Source organism: Octopus bimaculoides, chromosome 4 (genome assembly GCF_001194135.2).
Source record: "Octopus bimaculoides isolate UCB-OBI-ISO-001 chromosome 4, ASM119413v2, whole genome shotgun sequence".
NCBI lineage: Eukaryota > Metazoa > Mollusca > Cephalopoda > Octopoda > Octopodidae > Octopus > Octopus bimaculoides.
Genome location: NC_068984.1, coordinates 121,441,590 through 121,460,629, shown reverse-complemented (window position 1 = coordinate 121,460,629; position 19,040 = coordinate 121,441,590). Strand labels below are relative to the sequence as shown.

General features: G+C 36.9%; 2 protein-coding genes across 3 annotated transcripts in view; one reads left to right on the top strand and one right to left on the bottom strand.

The window, feature by feature from the left end:
* The window catches only part of LOC106868134 (uncharacterized), a 23,401-nt gene extending 14,796 nt beyond the window's left edge, over positions 1-8,605 (top strand). The window contains exon 3 of the mRNA XM_014913265.2: positions 2,527-8,605. Within this exon, the coding sequence (XP_014768751.1) occupies positions 2,527-5,880 (3,354 nt within the window). The 3' untranslated portion in view covers positions 5,881-8,605. The remainder of the gene's footprint in view (positions 1-2,526) is intronic.
* LOC106868125 (uncharacterized) overlaps positions 8,428-19,040 on the bottom strand; it is a 48,361-nt gene continuing 37,748 nt past the window's right edge. For both annotated transcript variants that reach the window (XM_014913257.2, XM_014913256.2), the window contains exons 3-5: positions 12,127-12,575; positions 10,835-10,927; positions 8,428-9,257 (exon numbers count right to left, since the gene is read on the bottom strand). In XM_014913257.2, coding sequence (XP_014768743.1) covers positions 8,638-9,257; positions 10,835-10,927; positions 12,127-12,571 — 1,158 coding nt within the window. In that variant the 5' untranslated portion in view covers positions 12,572-12,575 and the 3' untranslated portion in view covers positions 8,428-8,637. The remainder of the gene's footprint in view (positions 9,258-10,834; positions 10,928-12,126; positions 12,576-19,040) is intronic.

Genomic DNA, 19,040 nt, shown 5'->3' with positions numbered 1-19,040 from the left:
AGTACGCTCCTGGGCCGCAAGTACATGCCCTGGGCTTTAAGTATGTGCCTGTGGCCACAAGAACGAGAGAGGGGCAATAATTACGTGCCCAACCCCGAAAGAACGAACCTGTGGCCGCAAGAACGGGTCTAGAGCCGTATGTATCTGCTTGGGGCCATATGTACGTGCATGAGGCCGCAAGAACGAGCCTGTGGCCGTAAGTACGTAACTGGGGCGGCAAAAACGGGCTCGGGAACGTAAGTATGTGCCCGGCGTCGCAATAACGTGACCTGCGCCGCAACAACATTCCCGTTGCCGAAGGAACGCTTCTAGTTCCGCAAGAACGTGCCCAGTGCCGTAAGAATTTGCCTGTAACCATAAGAACGTGCCCAGGGTTGGAAGAAGGTGCCTGGGTCCGCAAGAACGTACCTGGCGTCACAAGCACGTGCCCGGCACCGAAAGAACGTGTCCTGCGCGGTAAAAACGTTCCCAAAGCCTCAAGAACGTGTCTGGGGACGCAATAGCGTGCCTGGAACCGCAAGAATGTGCCCGGCGCCGGAAAAACGTGCCGAGTGCCGCAAGAACGTGCTGTAGTTTCGTATAAACGGGCCCTGGCACGTATTTACGGCGCCGGATATGTAGTTGCGGTGCCGGGTACGTCGTTGCGGAGTGGAATAGCTTTTTCGGGGTTAGGGTTAGGGTTAGAAAGATTATTTTTTTTCTTCTTTCTATTATAGGCACAAGGTATGAAATTTGGCGGAAGGAAGCTAGTCGATTATATTGACCCCAGTACTTGAGTGGTACTTTATTTCATCGACCCTAAAATAATGAAAGCAAAGTGAACCGTGGCAGAATTCGAACTCAAAATAAATAGTCGGAAGAAATCCTTATCATCACAGTTGAGACGGCAAGCGGACAGAACCGTTAGCACGCCGGATAAAATGCTTAAAAAGCATTTCGCTCGTCTTCACGTTCCGAGTTCAAATTCCGTTGAGGTCGATTTTGTCTTTCATCCTTTTGTGATCGATAAAATAAGTATCAGTCACGTACTGGTGTCAACGTAATCGATTTTTCCCTCCCCTCAAAAACTGCGGGCCCTGCACCAAATTTTGAAATTATTATCCACATCATCATCATCATCATCATTATTATTATTATTATTATTATTAAGGCAGTGAACTGGGAGAATTGTTAGCGTACTGGACAAAATGCTTAATGGTGTTTCGTCTGTCTTTTCCTTCTGAGTTCAAATTCCACCTTTCGAGGTCGATGAAATAAGGACCACTCAAGTACTGGGGTCGATGAAATCGACTAGTCTCCGCCCCCATTTACCCCAAATTTCATACTTTGTGCCTATAATAGAAGGGATTATAATTGACGGGCGTGAGTGAACAGTTGTGAGTAAATGATAGCGCGTCGAAATAAATGCCTAAAGTTCCTTAAATTTAAATAATATCGGATGCCAAGTTTGGTATTAATTCCTTTTTCGTGGGAGAGTCGGAGGTTCGTGTGGATATCAAGATTTCATCACTCTTCCTGAGCAAGATATTTAACTAACTCTCACTGCTTTGACCAAACCAAATGACACGAGAATGCACAGCTAATCATTTCATGCAAATAGAAAAAAAATCAGTATAGTTGGTGTCTTTTTAGGAACTAGTGCTCAGATTCTCCTCGATCTGTAGAAGACAACTACAAACAGTTTTGTTATATCCTTTCCAAGAATCCTAGAAATGATTTAGGTTTATATGGAATTACTGCCAATTCTCTGCAATCTGTTATGACGTTCCAGAAAGTGTTGTTTTTCTAAGCCGTCCTAAAAGAAACTTTTAATTTATTTTAAACTAGCTAAAAAGCCACACTCCATGCAGACTTTTAAGCTGGCTCTTGCAGAGAACTAATTGGACCTGCCGCCCAAAACTAAAGAGAGCTAAATGACATTCACTATGATACGTCTATAATGACTATATGGTGGCGTTTGATCAGAGGTTATGGATAGATGAGAATTAATTCAGTAATGTAATCATTCTATTCTCCCAGTCCCAAGATGAATTCCAACTGTTAGTCAGTTTATCCCAGTTCTTATTACGACGTAAAATTAACGAAGCAAGTGTCATTTATTTTCCCCTTGATCTCTGACGTCATTTGACAAATGCCAACGAAGTTGGCGTGGATCATCCAAGCTTTACCTGCTAGTAATAGCAACCAAAATGCTTTTAAATCAGATCCCAATGCTAGATGTTTAAGAACCAAATGAAGGGCCGAGTTTCAATTCCGGGATCATCCTGATTTAAAAAAATATGTCTTTGCAGAGCAAATGTAGACTGAACTACAGGGGTCCCAGACGGACAGACAGAATTACACTTTTATTATTATAGATTTTATTTTTCAATTTAAATGCCAGTTGGGAAAGTTAAATGTTAAATAATTTGTGTTTTATTGTGCAAAATTTTATTCTTATCTTAAACATTGTAGTACAATTAATAATTATATACAGACATCAACTGTTTATATTGTTTGTTAATTTTAAAATAAAACTTTTTGCAGAGACTCCTAGAAGATTATGACTTTGCACAATTCAAAGACATTGACTGGTCAGAACAATCAGCTACGTCTCCTGATGAATTGCGAAGTAAAGTAAAAGATGACTCAGTAGAACTTCTTAAAGAATACCTGGAAAATAAATCAGATTCTCTGAAACAACGTGCCTTGCAATATGCTATGGAAGATAACCAAATCGAAACAGTCAAGTGTCTAATTGAATATTTAGATGAATATATCTTGCTTAAGAAATATGATCTAGTTAGAAATGAAGGAATTATTGAGAAAAGTTTATTACAATATATAACTGAATCAAACGATAAAGAAATGGCAAAATGTTTCTTAGACAAATTCCCAAACGAAAATCGTCCGGAAATTATTCTACAAGAAGTTCTTATGAATATTCCGGGGAAATTATTCCGAACAACAACATGTTACCATTTAGCTGCTTATTTAGGCCTAAGTGAATTAACAAATTTCTATAAATCGCAGGGAATTACCGTAGATAGTAAAACTCTGATGGAAGAAACCGCATTAATGTGGGCGACACGGGGTGATCAGAAGTCACTAATTGAAGAGCTTATAAGTATGGGTGCTTGCCCATTTTTAAAAAACATTAATGGATGTACTGCACTTCGTTGGGCAGTACGTTATGGACACATCGAATGCGTCAACATTCTTTTAAAATATTTCACAAATGAACATCAATCAGATTTAATATCATCTCTTAATCTTGCATCAGCTTTCGGCTACAGTAAAATCGTTGAAGCGATAATTGCCTCATCTCTGATTGATGTGAACACCCCTGACTGCTATCAGCTATATCCTATTCATTATGCAGCGAATAAAGGTCACGAAGATGTCTTACGACTTTTAATCCAGAATAAGGCAGACCTTAATGTAACAAATGCAAAAGGAGATACGGCTTTGTTTTTGGCAATACAAAATGATCAGGTGCATATTGTTCGGATGCTGATAGAATATGGTTGTAATGTCTATCTCAAGAATATGGAAGGCAAGGATATTTGGTCCTTTGCACTACTTAAGAGAAATAAAGCTTGTTTTCAAGGTCTCATACATATTATTGCGGAAAAAATTACTCAGGGAAGCACCGAGATGAAGATGCTATTTAACACTCGCTCACCTGTGTTTGAGATTGCAAAAAATGGAGATTTAAGTGGACTAGAGATTTTAGAAAAACGTAAATTAGATATGAAAATAAAAGATGAAGGTGGTAATACAATACTGCATATTGCCGCTCAAGGTAAGCATCATGATATCGTGGAGCGTTTTAAGGACCCAAATTTCCTTAATGAACAAAATAATAACGAGGAAACCGCATTTCATTTAGCTGCTTCGACTGGAAATTTTGAAACAATAAATGCGTTTCTTAAATTAGGAGCAAAAGCTAATATTAAAAATTGCAATGGAGAAACAATTTTGCATATTGCTGCAAAATCTAAAAGTACTTCTGCCGAGGTCATGAAGCTTTTAGTTAATTACATGATGAACAGACATTCTTGGGATAATTTAAATGACATTGATAAGGAAGGAAGAAATGCCCTTCATGTGGCCGCACTATATGGCTCACCAGACGTTATTTGGGAATGCCGTAGTTTGACCTGTAATACATCTGATATGAATGGTGATACTCCATATCATTTAGCTATTCGTGCCGGGCAACCAGAAATATTTCAGAAGATGCTCGATATTTATGACTTTAAAATGAACAAAGCAGATCTCAACAAAAGGAATAAAGAAGGAGAAACTGTAGTTTTTAAAGTCATTGAAAAAAGATTTTTATGTTGCTTTAAAAGGTTACTTCAACACAATATTGATTTAACATTTAAGTACAAAGAGAAAGAAAATACTGTCCTCCATGATTTAGTTAAAATTTGCATCAGAAACAGTGAATGTCTCGAATTTTTCGACATACTACATGATCATTTTACTTCTAAAAATAACTTGAAATTTTCTTCCAAAGACTTCCGAAAATTAATTTTTGAAGTGAAGAACAAAAAACAGTTAAGTGTGTTTAGTTTGGCTTTCATAAAATGTGCTAAAGACATTATAAATAAACTGATGACACTAAAATATGTAACGCAGTTTGATATAGACGATTGTAAGTATTTTGATGTGACACAAATCCTGTTAAACAATGATATACGTTTCAAAAACATTAAAAAAGACTCTGATACAAGTATGCCTTCTAGCAGCGCCTTTGAAATATTTCTTAGTATGGAAACTAAGCCGTCGCTTGGGGAACTTTTCACTATCTTACCATTAAAACATATCGCAGTAGTATACAAAGAAATGAATCAGGTTCTGTGTGCCGCGGCAATGTTGGTGCATTTTTCACATATGCTCTTGTTGACTGTCAATGCCAATCAGCTGGTGAAATATAAAGTAGATGAAGTGAAGAACATTAACTTAAATCTAATAGTTATTTGTAGCTTATGTGAACCAGTTGTAATCCTAATTTTCTGTCTGATATCTTTGTTCCGTTCTACCTGCAATTATTTAGGATATAAAGGACGTGACGAGGATCCTGAAGAGGATGATGAAAATCATCATCAACACAATAAACTATACTTAGGTGCAGACATTGATAAAAATTCTTGTCAATATAAATTGAAAAAATTCACAAAATATGTACGAAAAAAATTTCTATTAACAATAATAATGTCCATTTATTCAGTACTTTCTATCGCATGGATTATTCAGCGATGTACAAATAATCCAGACTACTACATATGTTTAGGTGTGGTTTTATGCTATGGTTGGCTTCTTGGCATAACTTTTATACGAGGTTTGAAACCATTGCATTACTTTTGGCGTGTGCTATCGGAAATGTTAGAAAGGGACATTTTGAGGTTTTTTTGCATGTACACGTGCGTTTTATTAGCTTTTTCGCTTTCATTTCATATCTGGTTAAATGGTTCCGGTAATCTTAAGGACGAAAACCCTTGGTTAACAATCTTTGCGTTGTTTAATTTAATGTTAGGAATGGGAGAAATATTTGATTTTAGTTTGCAAGATGCCTTGAATGAAGGTAGTTCACTGACTCACATGTACAAAGCATTATATTGCTTATATTTTCTAATAGGTATCATTATTTTTATAAATCTTCTGACGGCAATGTTAAATGATACTTATTCAGTAATTAAATCAAAAAACGAACTTAACTGGCAAATAGATTCAATTAAGCAAGCCATTCGAGTTGAGAAGATTCTTCCTTGCGTAAGATTACTCTTCTATCGTGGAAAGATTGAAAGAATGAAATGTCTTGATAATGAGGACGATTCAATTAAATATTACGCTATTTTACCACTAAAGAAAAACAAAAACAATCAAAAATGAAATAAATGAGAAGTTAGACATCCTTACAGAATCCACTAGTTTTAGTTTAGATATCAAAGAACCAAAGAAAGTGCAGACATCAATGGAAAATATTCGAAAGATACTTCATCAGCATAATAGATGAAATTAAAATATATATGTGTACACACACACACACACAGTTAAAAGAAAAGAAGGATTAAAAGATCCTGGCTGATATCAATAAAGCACTCAGTATTAAAAGAATTTTTTTTCTTTTTCTTTCCCACATATATGGGGAGACTGGAAGGTTGGTTTGGAGTTTAGACCCATTTTGTTGCAACAATTACATGAAATCTAGTTCTTAACTGGTACTAATTTCAGCAACATCTGAAATGACTACAAGGATCAAATCCCAAACATCAAGAACTCTAACTAAATACAACAAGCATTTTTCAGTTGCTCTCCTATCACCATTCTTATGAAAGCCAGAATGTTACATTATTGTTATCATCAGTTTAATGCACTCTTTTCTATGATTGCATGGGTCAGACAGGAGTATTTTGGGGGCAGAGGCTTCTTTATATGGATGTCCTTCCCGTCATCATTTCCCATTTGTTTCCCAGTCTATCAAACAAGCAGCTTAGACATATTTATGTAGAGAATAGGAAACAAACAACACAGTACGGATGAGCCTTTTGCTTTACAAAAATTGTACAACATATCAAGCCTGGATGTGCTTTCATAGTGAAATGCAAGCAAATCATACTGTTAGCAAAGCCATTGCTCACAATTAGTAAGCAAAACATGAGCAGTCAAAGGGAATACAAACTCATTCACAGAAACAAATAACAAATACATTAACATATATATTAATTCATGAATGACAAGAGAACAAGAGTCATAAAATCAACTTCATTGGCTGGCAGCTTTTTCTGCTATAAGAAGCAGTGAACTCAAGAATGTATGTATTGAGTTCTAACAATTGGTTATTGATATCACTATGCCTAAGTGAAATCAGAAAATACATACAATATATATATATATATGTATATATGTATTGGTTTCAAATTTTGGCATATGGCCAGCAACTTTTGGGCAAAAGAAATCAGTCAATTAGATTGATCCCCACATGCAGTTGGTACTTATTTTATTGGCCCCGAAAGGATGAAAGGCAAAATCGACTTTGGTAGAATTTGAACTCTGAACATAGGGATGGATGAAACATTGCTAAGCATTTTACCTAGTGCAGTAACAATTTTGCCAGCTCACCACCAAGATATATACACATGCATACACACACACATATACATATAATGAGCTTGTTTCAGTTTCAGTCTACCAAATCTACTCACAAGGCTTTAACTAGTCCAGGGCTATAGCAGAAGATACTTACCCATGGTGTCACATAGTGGGACTGAACCCAAAAACCATGTGGCTGGGAAGCAAACTCATTAACCACATAATCATACCTGCATCTTACAAAATACTCTACCTTGGTGCAGTTACAGATTGTAGAAATCTTCATAATCAGCATCATCAGTATTTTATGTTCATTTTTCCATTATTTACATTTGACAGATATTTATCCTCATCTTGTTTGTTGTTAACACAATATTTCAGCTGATGTACTCTCTAGCCTTCATCAGGTGTCCTGGAGGAATTTTGAACCTGGGTTCTCATTCCTAAGGTATTTTTATGATATTATTATTATTCTTATTCAGGTCACTGCCTGGAATCAAACTTCGCACTCTTAACCACTATGCCATATTCCTGTGGGCAATTATGGCGTGAATTTTAGGGTTTATAAATCTAATATTTTCCTATTCTTCCTTAATACTGGTTCCCATATGCTACTTATATCTGCACTAGGTTTGCTTAGGAGGTTACTGTGTCCTAGCATATGTGCTGCCTCTTTTAGTTTTCGTATTTTCCAGTGGTGTTCTCTGTCTATTATTTTAACTTCATCCCAGTCTCCGTTTTTTCATACATGATCAGCTATATCCGATTTATCAATGTCTCCTCATGTCACAGCTCTGCGATGTTCCTCTACCCTTATTTTGAGGGGGCAGCATGTTTTACCTTTGTATAACCTACATCAGCCGAAACGTTGTGCTAACAACAAACAGGATGAGGAAAAATATGTCAAATGTAAATAATGTACATAATTCCTCATCTCTCAAATATAGAACTGTTTCATTTTTCCATGTAGGCACAGATTGGACAGATCTGTTCCAGCACAATGTTTTGCTACTTGTTGTCCTTTGTCATCTAATATACAGAACAACAGAAAAAACAGACAAATCTTTGTTGTTGTGCATGTTATGATTGTTATAGCTGAATGTCCATTTTATCACCTATCCCTTTATAGAAATGACTGAATGAATCATTGTGCTACTGACAATGTTAGTGAGCGAGATATTATGCAGTGGACAACTCAACTAAATAATTAACATTTAGTACAATCTGATTTTCTTACTTTTTTGGCTTCAGACCATCTGTTATTTTCCATTCCTCACCCTCAGAGAAATTGTTTAGATGTTTTAAACTCTTTATTAAAGAGTAAACAAAACAAATTACAACAAAAGATGCATGAAATTGATTCTAAATAGAGTCAAAATGTTTATTATAATATACAATATAATTTTGTACTCAATTTAATAATTTCTATAATATAAATGAGAATAAATTATAGCAGCATATATTGCTGTACATGTTTGAAGATAACTTAATACAAAATATAAATAAATAATAGCAAATAAAAAAATCAACCAAATATCTTAAATATTAAACAGTATCTCAGATATCCAGCCCATCCATTTGGTCAAAATGCATGTTAACATGCACTTCAAAATCCTTTTGAGATACATGTTGAAAGTTTTTGTCACATACAGGGCATTTACGGTGTGAGTCTCTTGTTTCACCTTGGGAGGAACAGTTAGCAATATGCTCTTGGAATTTACCCATTTCTAAATAAAGAAAGCTTCTTGAACAATAAGGACAAATAATATTCTCATCTTCGGTCCTCTTTGTAGGGTTTTGAAAAGGAAGGTTATATGCTGCCTCTGCCACAGAAGAATTTTGAGGAGAAAGAGTTGTAGATTCATACAGAAAAGTTTTGTTTAAATCTGTAAGTTTATCAATTTTTGGCTTCTGATGCAAGTCAATCACTTTTTGAGGATTATGTAGAGTTTGAAATGGGTCTCTCTTGAAATCCTGCCAGCTAGGATCATTATCATCGTCATCATCATCCTCATCCTGAACTATTTCAGCTGAAGGCTCCACATTACAAGGATAACAAGTTTTAAAATGCTCACTTGGGTTTAAGATATCAAGTTCATTATGTTCTAGTTGTTTTCTTGGATGTGATGAGGTGGATAATGTTGCAATCACATTGGAAGGATTTCTATGCAGACGGACTGAAAGATTAGTAAAGTAAAAATCACAATTAATTTACATCCTAGAAATATTGATAAAGAAATGTAGTAAAAAAGTAAAATATAGAGACAACAAATTCTCACAGATAACATGAAGCAATTAGAAAAAAAACTAGGCTAAACGTTTTTCCTGAGATATTCAGGAGAAGTTAAGCAATATGAATTGAAGAAAATGACAATGTAGAAAAGGCACTGGTAGATGAGAAAAGGTACTGTATGAAGAAGATGATGTACAAAAACAAAAAACCTCAGACAATTGATGATAGATGGCCTGTGAAGGTCATGGGCACTGTGCCCTTTATCCTGACTAAACCATTTAAGGAAAATAAGAAGAAATTATGACTACAATAGAGTTATTAATACATGAATTCAAGTACTAGGAAGAATAGTGACAATGTGTCATGAATTGAATACGTTTGAACAACAATATTATCTCATGTGCAGGCCTAACCCATGTAAAAGATGGTATACTTCATTTCAACTGTTTCTCCTGATTAAATTTTTCGCTGTTGTGAAACACCAGTCTTCAGTTGTTTATGAACAGATTTGGTAACAAAGTAGTTGCAACATATCTTGACAGCACCACAACCCTGGTATGAATATCTAATACATGACTATTTGCATAGAGATAAAAATTCTCTAATGGCAATAAAAACTAAGCATCTTAAATATGTAATGTACTTTATGTACTAAGCTCCTGAAGGTTCCATTACAGCAAAACTTATAAACTATCCCAAGAAAACCACAAGGGCAGTTCTTGGTGTTTTGCTTTTGACATTTCTTACTGACAGTTTTCCATTACACATTTTGCATATTGCTTATATAACACTGATCTGGTATTCTCTCATTTTCCATGAGAGGTTTCTAAATTTTTTCCTATTTCCTTGTCTTACTGCAAAATATCACCTCATATATTTTACTTAAGCTCTTTTTGACATAGTTTTCCACTATTTTTTTCAAGCTCTAGTAATTATATTTAATATGTAGCTCTGCTAGCTTCCTCATGAAAATAAAGTATGGCTATTTTCCAGCTAATATACTATGAAAACTCCTACAGCTATTAAATATTTTTATCATGAGCATGATAGTGACAGTTAGCCCAAGAAGATCTGGAGTCATCATCATCATTTAACATCCATTGTCTATGCTAGCATGGGTTGGATGGTGTGACCAGAATTGGCGAGCCAGGGGGCTGCACCAGACTCCAGTCTGATTTGGCATGGTTTCTTCAGCTGGATGTCCTTCCTAACACCAACCACTTTACAGAGTGTGCTGGATGCTTTTCCATGGCACTGCATGGGCACTTTTATGTAACACCATACAGGTGGTTTTACAAGGCGCCACACAGATGCTTTTATGTGATGCTGCATGGACACTTAAGCTGACATTTAAGGAACAAGATTAATAAAAGAATTATCATCTTTCATTGAAGACAGTCTTTGGATTCCTTTGTGCCACATTCTTGGTAAATAAATCCTGTCAAAATTCTACCTGCTGCTTTTGCTCACACCTATAATTTTATGAAGATCTTAATTAATTGAAAGAAAGTAAGTACATACTTTTCCTAACTTCCATTTGATGAATTTCAACTATCTTCTCTAAAAACTGAATGTTTTCCATCAACTTGTCGAGACTTTCCATGCTGCCAATTTCTGTAAAGAGAAAGAAAAAGAAAAAGAAAAAACAAATACAAACAGAAAAACAAGCCAGAAATGTTTATATTAATGTCTCTCTTTTTTTTTTAATAATAATAATAATAATAATAATAATAATAATAATAATAATAATAATAATAATTATTATTATTATTATTATTATCATTATTATTATTATTAAGGCCTCAAGCTGGCAGAATCATTAGCATGCTGGGCGAAATTCTTAGTGGTATTTCACCTGTCACTGTTCTGAGTTCAAATTCCAGTGAGGTCAACTTTGCCTTTCATTCTTTTAAGGTCAATTAAATAAGTACCAGTTAAGCATTAGGGTAGGTGTAATCAACTTAATCCCTTCCCTCAAATATGAGGCCTTGTGCTTTAAGTAGAAAGGATTATTATTATTAATTTAGTGAGCTGGCAGAACCGTTAGGATGCTGGTATTTTGCCTGCTGCTATGTTCTTAGTTCAAATTCCGCTGAGGGTGACTTTGCCTTTCATCCTTTCGGGGTCAATAAATTAAGAACCAGTCAAGCATTGAGGTCGATGTAATCGACTACTCCCCTCCAGCCACTCCTGAGTGCTACTAAGTGCTTCTCATCTGCTATAGATGAGTGATTAGTAAGAGCTGTATGAGCCACGTACAGGGATGCTGTCAGTAAAGTGAGGGCTGGCAACGAGTACAGTGAAGAATTCCAGGTAGGAGTAGGGCTCCACCAAGGATCAGTCCTCAGCCCCCTCTTATTTATCATAGTCCTTTAGGCAATAACAGAGGAATTCAAGACAAGATGCTCCTGGGAGCTTCTCTATGCTGATGACCTTGCCCGAATAGCTGAGCCACTATCAGAACTAGAGAAGTTTCAGGTGTGGAAGCAAGGTCTAGAATCGAAGGGCCTTAGAGTCAATCTAGCAAAAGCCAAAGTCTTAATAAGTAGGAAGGCAGATAAAACTTGTTTATTCGGAATACGCCTTTTCTGCACCTTGATTGTGAATCATATATATATATATATATATATATATATATACATACATACATACACACACACACATATATATACGTACAGACACACACAACCACTTTACTTTGTCTTGAGTGGTTCTTCTGCAGTCAGTAAAACCAAATCTGATGTCCCTTAGATAGAAAAATACTTGCAAAATGACCGTCCAATGTAGAGGTGAAAAACGTAATATCTACTAACCTTTACTAGTAAGAGAAGTATTAGGAGTTGTTTCCACACTATGGCTTTGCAGTTGTGATCTGAGTTTCTGATTTTTTGTTTTCTCAGCTGCTAATTCCTTTTTCAGTTTACTGACTGCTTTATGTAGTGTATCGACTTCACTTCTGCGTTTCATTTCATCAGGATTATCAGATGGCAAACCTTTCATTTGCTTCATACCCCGTTCATCGACAAGCTTCAATAAATCTTGATATCTTGTATTGAGCTCGTTATACTTCTTTTTCAGTTCTTCATATGCATCTTTTAGAGCAGACATAGAGGTTATACCAATGGATGAAGGAAGGTTTTGTCGTGATGCAGACAGAGTAAAGGTGATATTTGGACTTGCTGCAGCAACATCAGAAACATCATCTTCGTTTGGTATTATACTAATATCATCATCTTGGCATACATTGTAACTGCTCATTATGCTGTAAAAATAGAAAATATATATACATACATATAATATTTTATAAGCTTAAAGCTTATCAGCAATCACCATGCAATGACTAAAGAAAAGAGTTTAATATTGGAGAATATAAGATCTCGATGGAAAAATGTAAGGTTCTCATTCCACGCGTACGAGAACCCTACTTTTTCCCATCAGCACTAGTGTTGCAAATATTTTTGAACATTTATACTCAAAGTATGAGCTTAGCTTGTTTGCCAGTAGGCTGCAGTTTGACATGGTGGAGATGACTCTCTCAAAGCACTGGGTGTTAAAAGACATAGACAGGTGTGACAACTTATCCCATTCAGGAGTGATGGACAATGTTGAAACATCAATGTCCAGCATTGAAAATGGCTGGTATAGTGAACTAAGCGCTATAGTGAAAGCAAAGGATAACTAGTTTGAATTGTAAATATATGTAAAATACTGTCAATATATAACAACCTGTAAATTCTCATTAACCTCACCTGTTTCCAAGGAAACCAATTTTCCCCCATGATCAGATGTGGCTTTTTTCCCATAGAAGATTGCTAATAAACAACACCAATTGTATGATGGTGACACTTGTTTACAACCATCAAGTGATGTTAAGACAAGGAAACACACACACACACACACAATGGTCTTCTTTCACATAATGTTCACATTAAAGTAAACATTTTCTTTTAATTCATATATTAAACAAGCTAATGCAGTTTTCTTCAATTTGAAATACATACTGTATATTATTTTATTATTTTGCTGAGGCATTGTGATACTAAGAACTTGGTGTTAAAACTCGATATATATATGGTTCATAGCAAAGCATCCCTCAAGTTGAGAGCAGTAATAAGAAATTATGTTATGAATTTCATTAGCTGATAGCTGTTTCTGCTATAAGATGCAATGCATTTATAGATGAGTGCTTGTGTATCATCCTATAGTTTCATCAGAGCTTCAAAAATGAAGTGCAATTATATTTAGTAAAGGTAAAAAACAATAAATGCTGTGAACTACTCAGATATCTCTTATTACTGTGAATAGGTAAAAAGAAAAAGTTGATAGTGAATAAGAGAACAAATTAGTAACGTAACAGAAACATGTACATCAACTTTCACATAATATCTAAAATAAATACCATTACACGAAATTAAAATGAAAAAAAACAATAGACAAAATGGCAAGAAAATAATTAACATGAGCTTATTGGGTAAGAAGTCAGAAAAGTTTTGCTGGTTAGCTTAACACCAGTTTTTCCATACAAGGGATCAACAGATTTATAAGTTAGATCTTTTTGTTCTTTAATACTGCATCATCATCTCTTCAAAGCTCAGTGTTATTACTTGGTCTATTTTTACTACATGTACTCTCAAATCCAATAAGTATCTTCTATTTATAGTTGGCTCCCCAATGTCTCTAATTCCCTATCAAGAAAGCATGAATGAATTGAATCGCACTCAATTCAAATATATACCTATCTGCCTATACATGCGTATGAATTGAGAGTGTCTCCCTATTCACCATTATCATCATTTAACGTCCGTTTTCCATGCTGGCATGAGTTGGATAGTTTGACTGAGAACTGGTAAGCTGCACCAGGTTCCAATCTGATTTGGCATGGTTTCTTAGGTTCGATGCCCTTTCTAATGCCCACCACTTCAAGAGTGTAGTGGGTGCTTTTCATGTGTCAGTTATGTAACACCGTCATCAGCTGCGACTGTGATCTCACTTGGTTTGTCAGGTCACCTCAAGCACAGTATATTGTCAAAGGTCTTGGTCACCAGTCACTACCTCCATGAGGCCCAAAGCTTAAACGGTACTTTAGACATGCCAGTTACATGACACTGACATTGACCATGACTACGATCTCACTTGGCTTGATGGGTCTTCTCAAGCACGGCATATCGCCTAATGTCTCAGTCGCTTGTCATTGCCTCCATGACACCCAACATTCGAAGATCATGCTTCACCACCTTGTCCCATGTCTTCCTGGGTCTACCTCTTCCACAGGTTCTCTCCACTGTTAGAATGCGACACTTCTTCACACAGCAGTCCTCGTCCATACACATCACATGATCATACAGTGCAGTCGTCTCTCTTGCACACCACATCTGATGTCTCTAATGCCCAACTTTTTTCTCGAGATGCTTACACTCTGTTGTGCATGCACACTGACATGCTAGCTTCATTTCTTTCAAGCCTGCACACGTCCTCGATGGTCACAGCACATATTTCACTGCCTGCAGCATGGCTGTTCATACACAGGCATCATACAATCTGCATCTGTAAGAGAGGCCTTTATTACCGACAGAGGTAGGAGCTTTCTGAACTTTTCCCAGCCTATTCTTATTCTAGCAGATATGATCTTGGAGCAACTACCCCAACTACTGACTTGGTTACCTAGGTAATGGAAGCTATCAACTGCTTCTAGTTTTCCCTGCTGGCATTTGATGATATACATACATGTATATATATTGATAGAAAAGGTAAGACAACAAAAGAAAGAAAGAGACCTCGATATTATGTAAATAGAGGAATTTATCTGTAAATAATATGTGACAATAATTCGGTAGCCATGATAAAACTCCAAGTTTCAGATGCCGGGGTGGAAACCCACACCGCCATCTCTTCAGTTATCTGACCATCGAAGCCAGATAACTGAAGAGATGGCGGCATGGGATTCTGCCCTGGCATCCGAAACTCGGAGTTTTATCATGGCCACCGAATAACTGCCACATATTATTTACAGATACATGTATATATAACACACACAGACACACAATGGGCTTCTTTCAGTTTCTGTTTACCAAACCCATTTGCCTAAGGTGCCACATAGAGGCACTGAACTTGAAACCATGTAGTTGGGAAGCACACTTCTTAACCACACAACCAGACCTATGTGTTTACATAAACACACAAATATATTCTTTTACTGGTCCCATTTATCTGGCTGTAGTCATGCTGGCATATTAATACACACACAAATAAACTTCCCAGTTTTACACTTGGGCTAGCTAAGCATTCTTTTATAATACTCATAACAGGAGACCAATTTCACCAAATACCAACTATGGGCTAGTCATGAACATTGAACAGTTAGTGAGATTACATAATTTGCTTAGCGAGAACTAACATTTCATAACATTGAAAAACAAAAATTTGTCATAACAATAATTACCTCACTCCAACTGGCCTTAGTCAACCACCAGTGAGTGGCATGTAGCAATCATAGCTATAAACTAACAATATATTTCCTAGATCATAAAAAGACAGGTCATGACACGAGTTGTCTATTGTACTTGCTGAAATTTAAATATTACTAACTTGACTCATATTTTTTTTTCTTCTTTGCTGCATAAATATTTCTAGCCATCTTTTCAATGCTCCTGCTATCAACTATCTTTTGTCTATTGCATTTTTTAGTCTCTGGACTGAGGCCATGCTGTGCACTACCTCGAAGAGTTTCAGTTGAATGAATTGACTCCAGTACAGTTTTTTAATTAAGCTTGGTACTTATTCCATCAGTTGTCAAGCAGTGGTGGGGTTACACACACACGAACACATACAATGGGCTTCTTTCACTTTCCATCTCCAAAATCCACTCACAAGACTTTGGTCAGCCCAGGGTTATAGTTGAAGACACTTGCCCAAAGTGCCACACAGAAGGACTGAAACTGGAATCATGTGGTTGGGAAGCAAATTTCTTACCACACAGCCATGCCAGCACCTATCTTTTAACAGAGTTTAATTAAACCCGGAGTGGCTGTGTGGTAAGTAGCTTGCTTACCAACCACATGGTTCCGGGTTCAGTCCCACTGCATGGCACCTTGGGCAAGTGTCTTCTACTATAGCCTCGGGCCGACCAAAGCCTTGTGAGTGGATTTGGTAGACGGAAACTGAAAGAAGCCCGTCGTGTATATGTATATATGTGTGTGTGTGTTTACGTGTCTGTGTTTGTCCCCCCACCATCACTTGACAACCGATGCTGGTGTGTTTATGTCCCCGTAACTTAGCGGTTCGGCAAAATGAGACCGATAGAATAAGTACTAGGCTTCCAAAGAATAAGTCCTGGGGTTGATTTTCTCGACTAAAGGCGGTGCTCCAGCATGGCCGCAGTCAAAAATGACTGAAACAAGTAAAAGAGTAAAAGTTTATTTTCTCAGTTTTGCTTAATGACACTATGATTAACAGGAATTTCTGTTCAAAATTACATCGTAACAAAAACTGGGTCACTGAACTCCATCATCATGCATTTTGTCTGATTCTCTCTGTTATCCTCCCCATGTCAACCACACAATCATCACTGTCCTGTTACTCTCTTACTACATTCCTCAACCTCTCCTACATCTGCTCTTCAACCCTATCCAATTATTAGACATTGCCTACTTCCCCTTACCCATATACTCTCACAAACCCCCATCCACTCCTAGTTTCTCTGTTTGCACTCATTTCTGCTCACCTTGTTTCTTGAGGTGCCACCTGGACACCTCATCACCACTTCACAGCTACTAATGATTTTATTTCTCTCTCTTTCCTAAATGTGAGTAGCCCTGTACCTCCCCTACAAGAAACTACTCTGCCTCACCCCTTAACCTTTATCTGCTATGAAACCTTCTGCTCAGGTTTCATAGGCCTAGCTATTACTGGTGACATGAGGAAAGCACCCAGACATAGAAACCATGTCAAAGCAGACACTGGAGCATGAAGCAGTCATTGGACGCATTGAATCTTGTCCAACTATCCAACTCATGCCAGTGTGGGACATAGACATTAACCCTTATGTGTTCAGGTTACTGTTAAATGTAATGCTTTTTCACTCAAATTGTTTTGCATTAATTATGCATTATCTTACAGCTTTGGGGTTTCAATGATGTGATTGTTTATCTTTAGAATGTCAATGTAGGTTAGATGTGAGAGGCTAGATGTGGCCAGTTGGAATGTAAAACATATAGTATATTTGGGCCAGATATGGCTGGTTTAAACATAAAAAGAATAAGTGATGATGATGATGATGTTGTCATTCAGCCACAGGTCAGCCCTAACTGAGCAAACATATGGCCAAAGGCATTCTAACTATGACCATCTTGTCTTCATTTTTTTTTTGTTTCAGACAGTGGGGTGTGATTTGCTAGAGAATTAGCTGCTATTTTTAACAGGCTGATCAACTTTGTAGAGACTTTTACTTTAATTTGGCAATAGGATTATTTTGGCACCATGTCAGCCCTGATAAAGAAGAGTTATTATTTACAAACCAAAGGAAGGCAGCAAGCTGGCAGAATCATTAGCACACTGGGCAAAATGCTTAGTGGTATTTCATCTGCCGCTATGTTTTGAGTTCAAATTCTGCCGAGGTTGACTTTGCCTTTCATCCTTTCGAGGTCAATGAAATAAGTACCAGTTATGCACTGGAGTTGATATAATCGACTAGCTCCCTGCCCACCAAATTTTCAAGGCCTTGTGCCTAGAGTAGAAATAATTATTTACAGACCAAAGGCAGTAGATAGGCAGTCATTAAAGTGTCAGGCAAAAAGTTTGGTCCAGCCCCAACATACTGAGTTTAAAACCTCTTGAAGTTAAGTTTACTTTCCATCCTTCTATAGCCAATAAAACAGAAGACCAGTCAAGTACTGAGATTGATTTGACACCCATTCCCTATGAAATTGCTGAACTTGCACCCAAATTAGAAATCATTATGAGCAAAGCAAAGTGGCAGAAACATTAGAACAACAGGCAAATGATTTGTGGGATTTAGATATGGTATTCTATGTTCTGAGTTCAAACCTTTCTGGGATTAATAAAATAAATTACCAGTCAAGTACTGGAGTTGATATAATCAATTGTTCCCTTTTCCAACACTCAAGTCTGTGTGTCCAAGTAACAAATCATTATTTAGAGAGCTATGACAGTAGGTGTTTGTTATGAAAAGTGGTTTATGAATATGGGCTGCGTGCAACATATAATGATGTGAAGTGAAGTGTTGTGTTTTTTATAATTTGTTATATAGATTTGGTGTCCAGGCAGGACCAACAGTCCATGATGAATCTAGTGTATTGTTTAAATACTAAGTTTCTTGGTAAGAAAGACAGTTGATTCGGTAGGTGGCACTTTAAGTTTGATGTTTTGGAGCCAAGTTCTTGGTTAGGCATGGCCAACCTTTTTCAAGAAGTGAACCACATGAAGCATGGCTTGTCATCATCATCATCGTTTAACGTCCACTTTCCATGCTAGCATGGGTTGGACGATTTGACTGAGGACTGGTGAAACCGGATGGCAACACCAGGCTCCAATCTAATTTGGCAGAGTTTCTACAGCTGGATGCCCTTCCTAACGCCAACCACTCAGAGAGTGTAGTGGGTGCTTTTACGTGTCACCCCGCACGAAAACGGCCACGCTCGAAATGGTGTCTTTTATGTGCCACCCGCACAGGCCAGTCCAGGGGCACTGGCAACGATCTTACTTGGCTTGC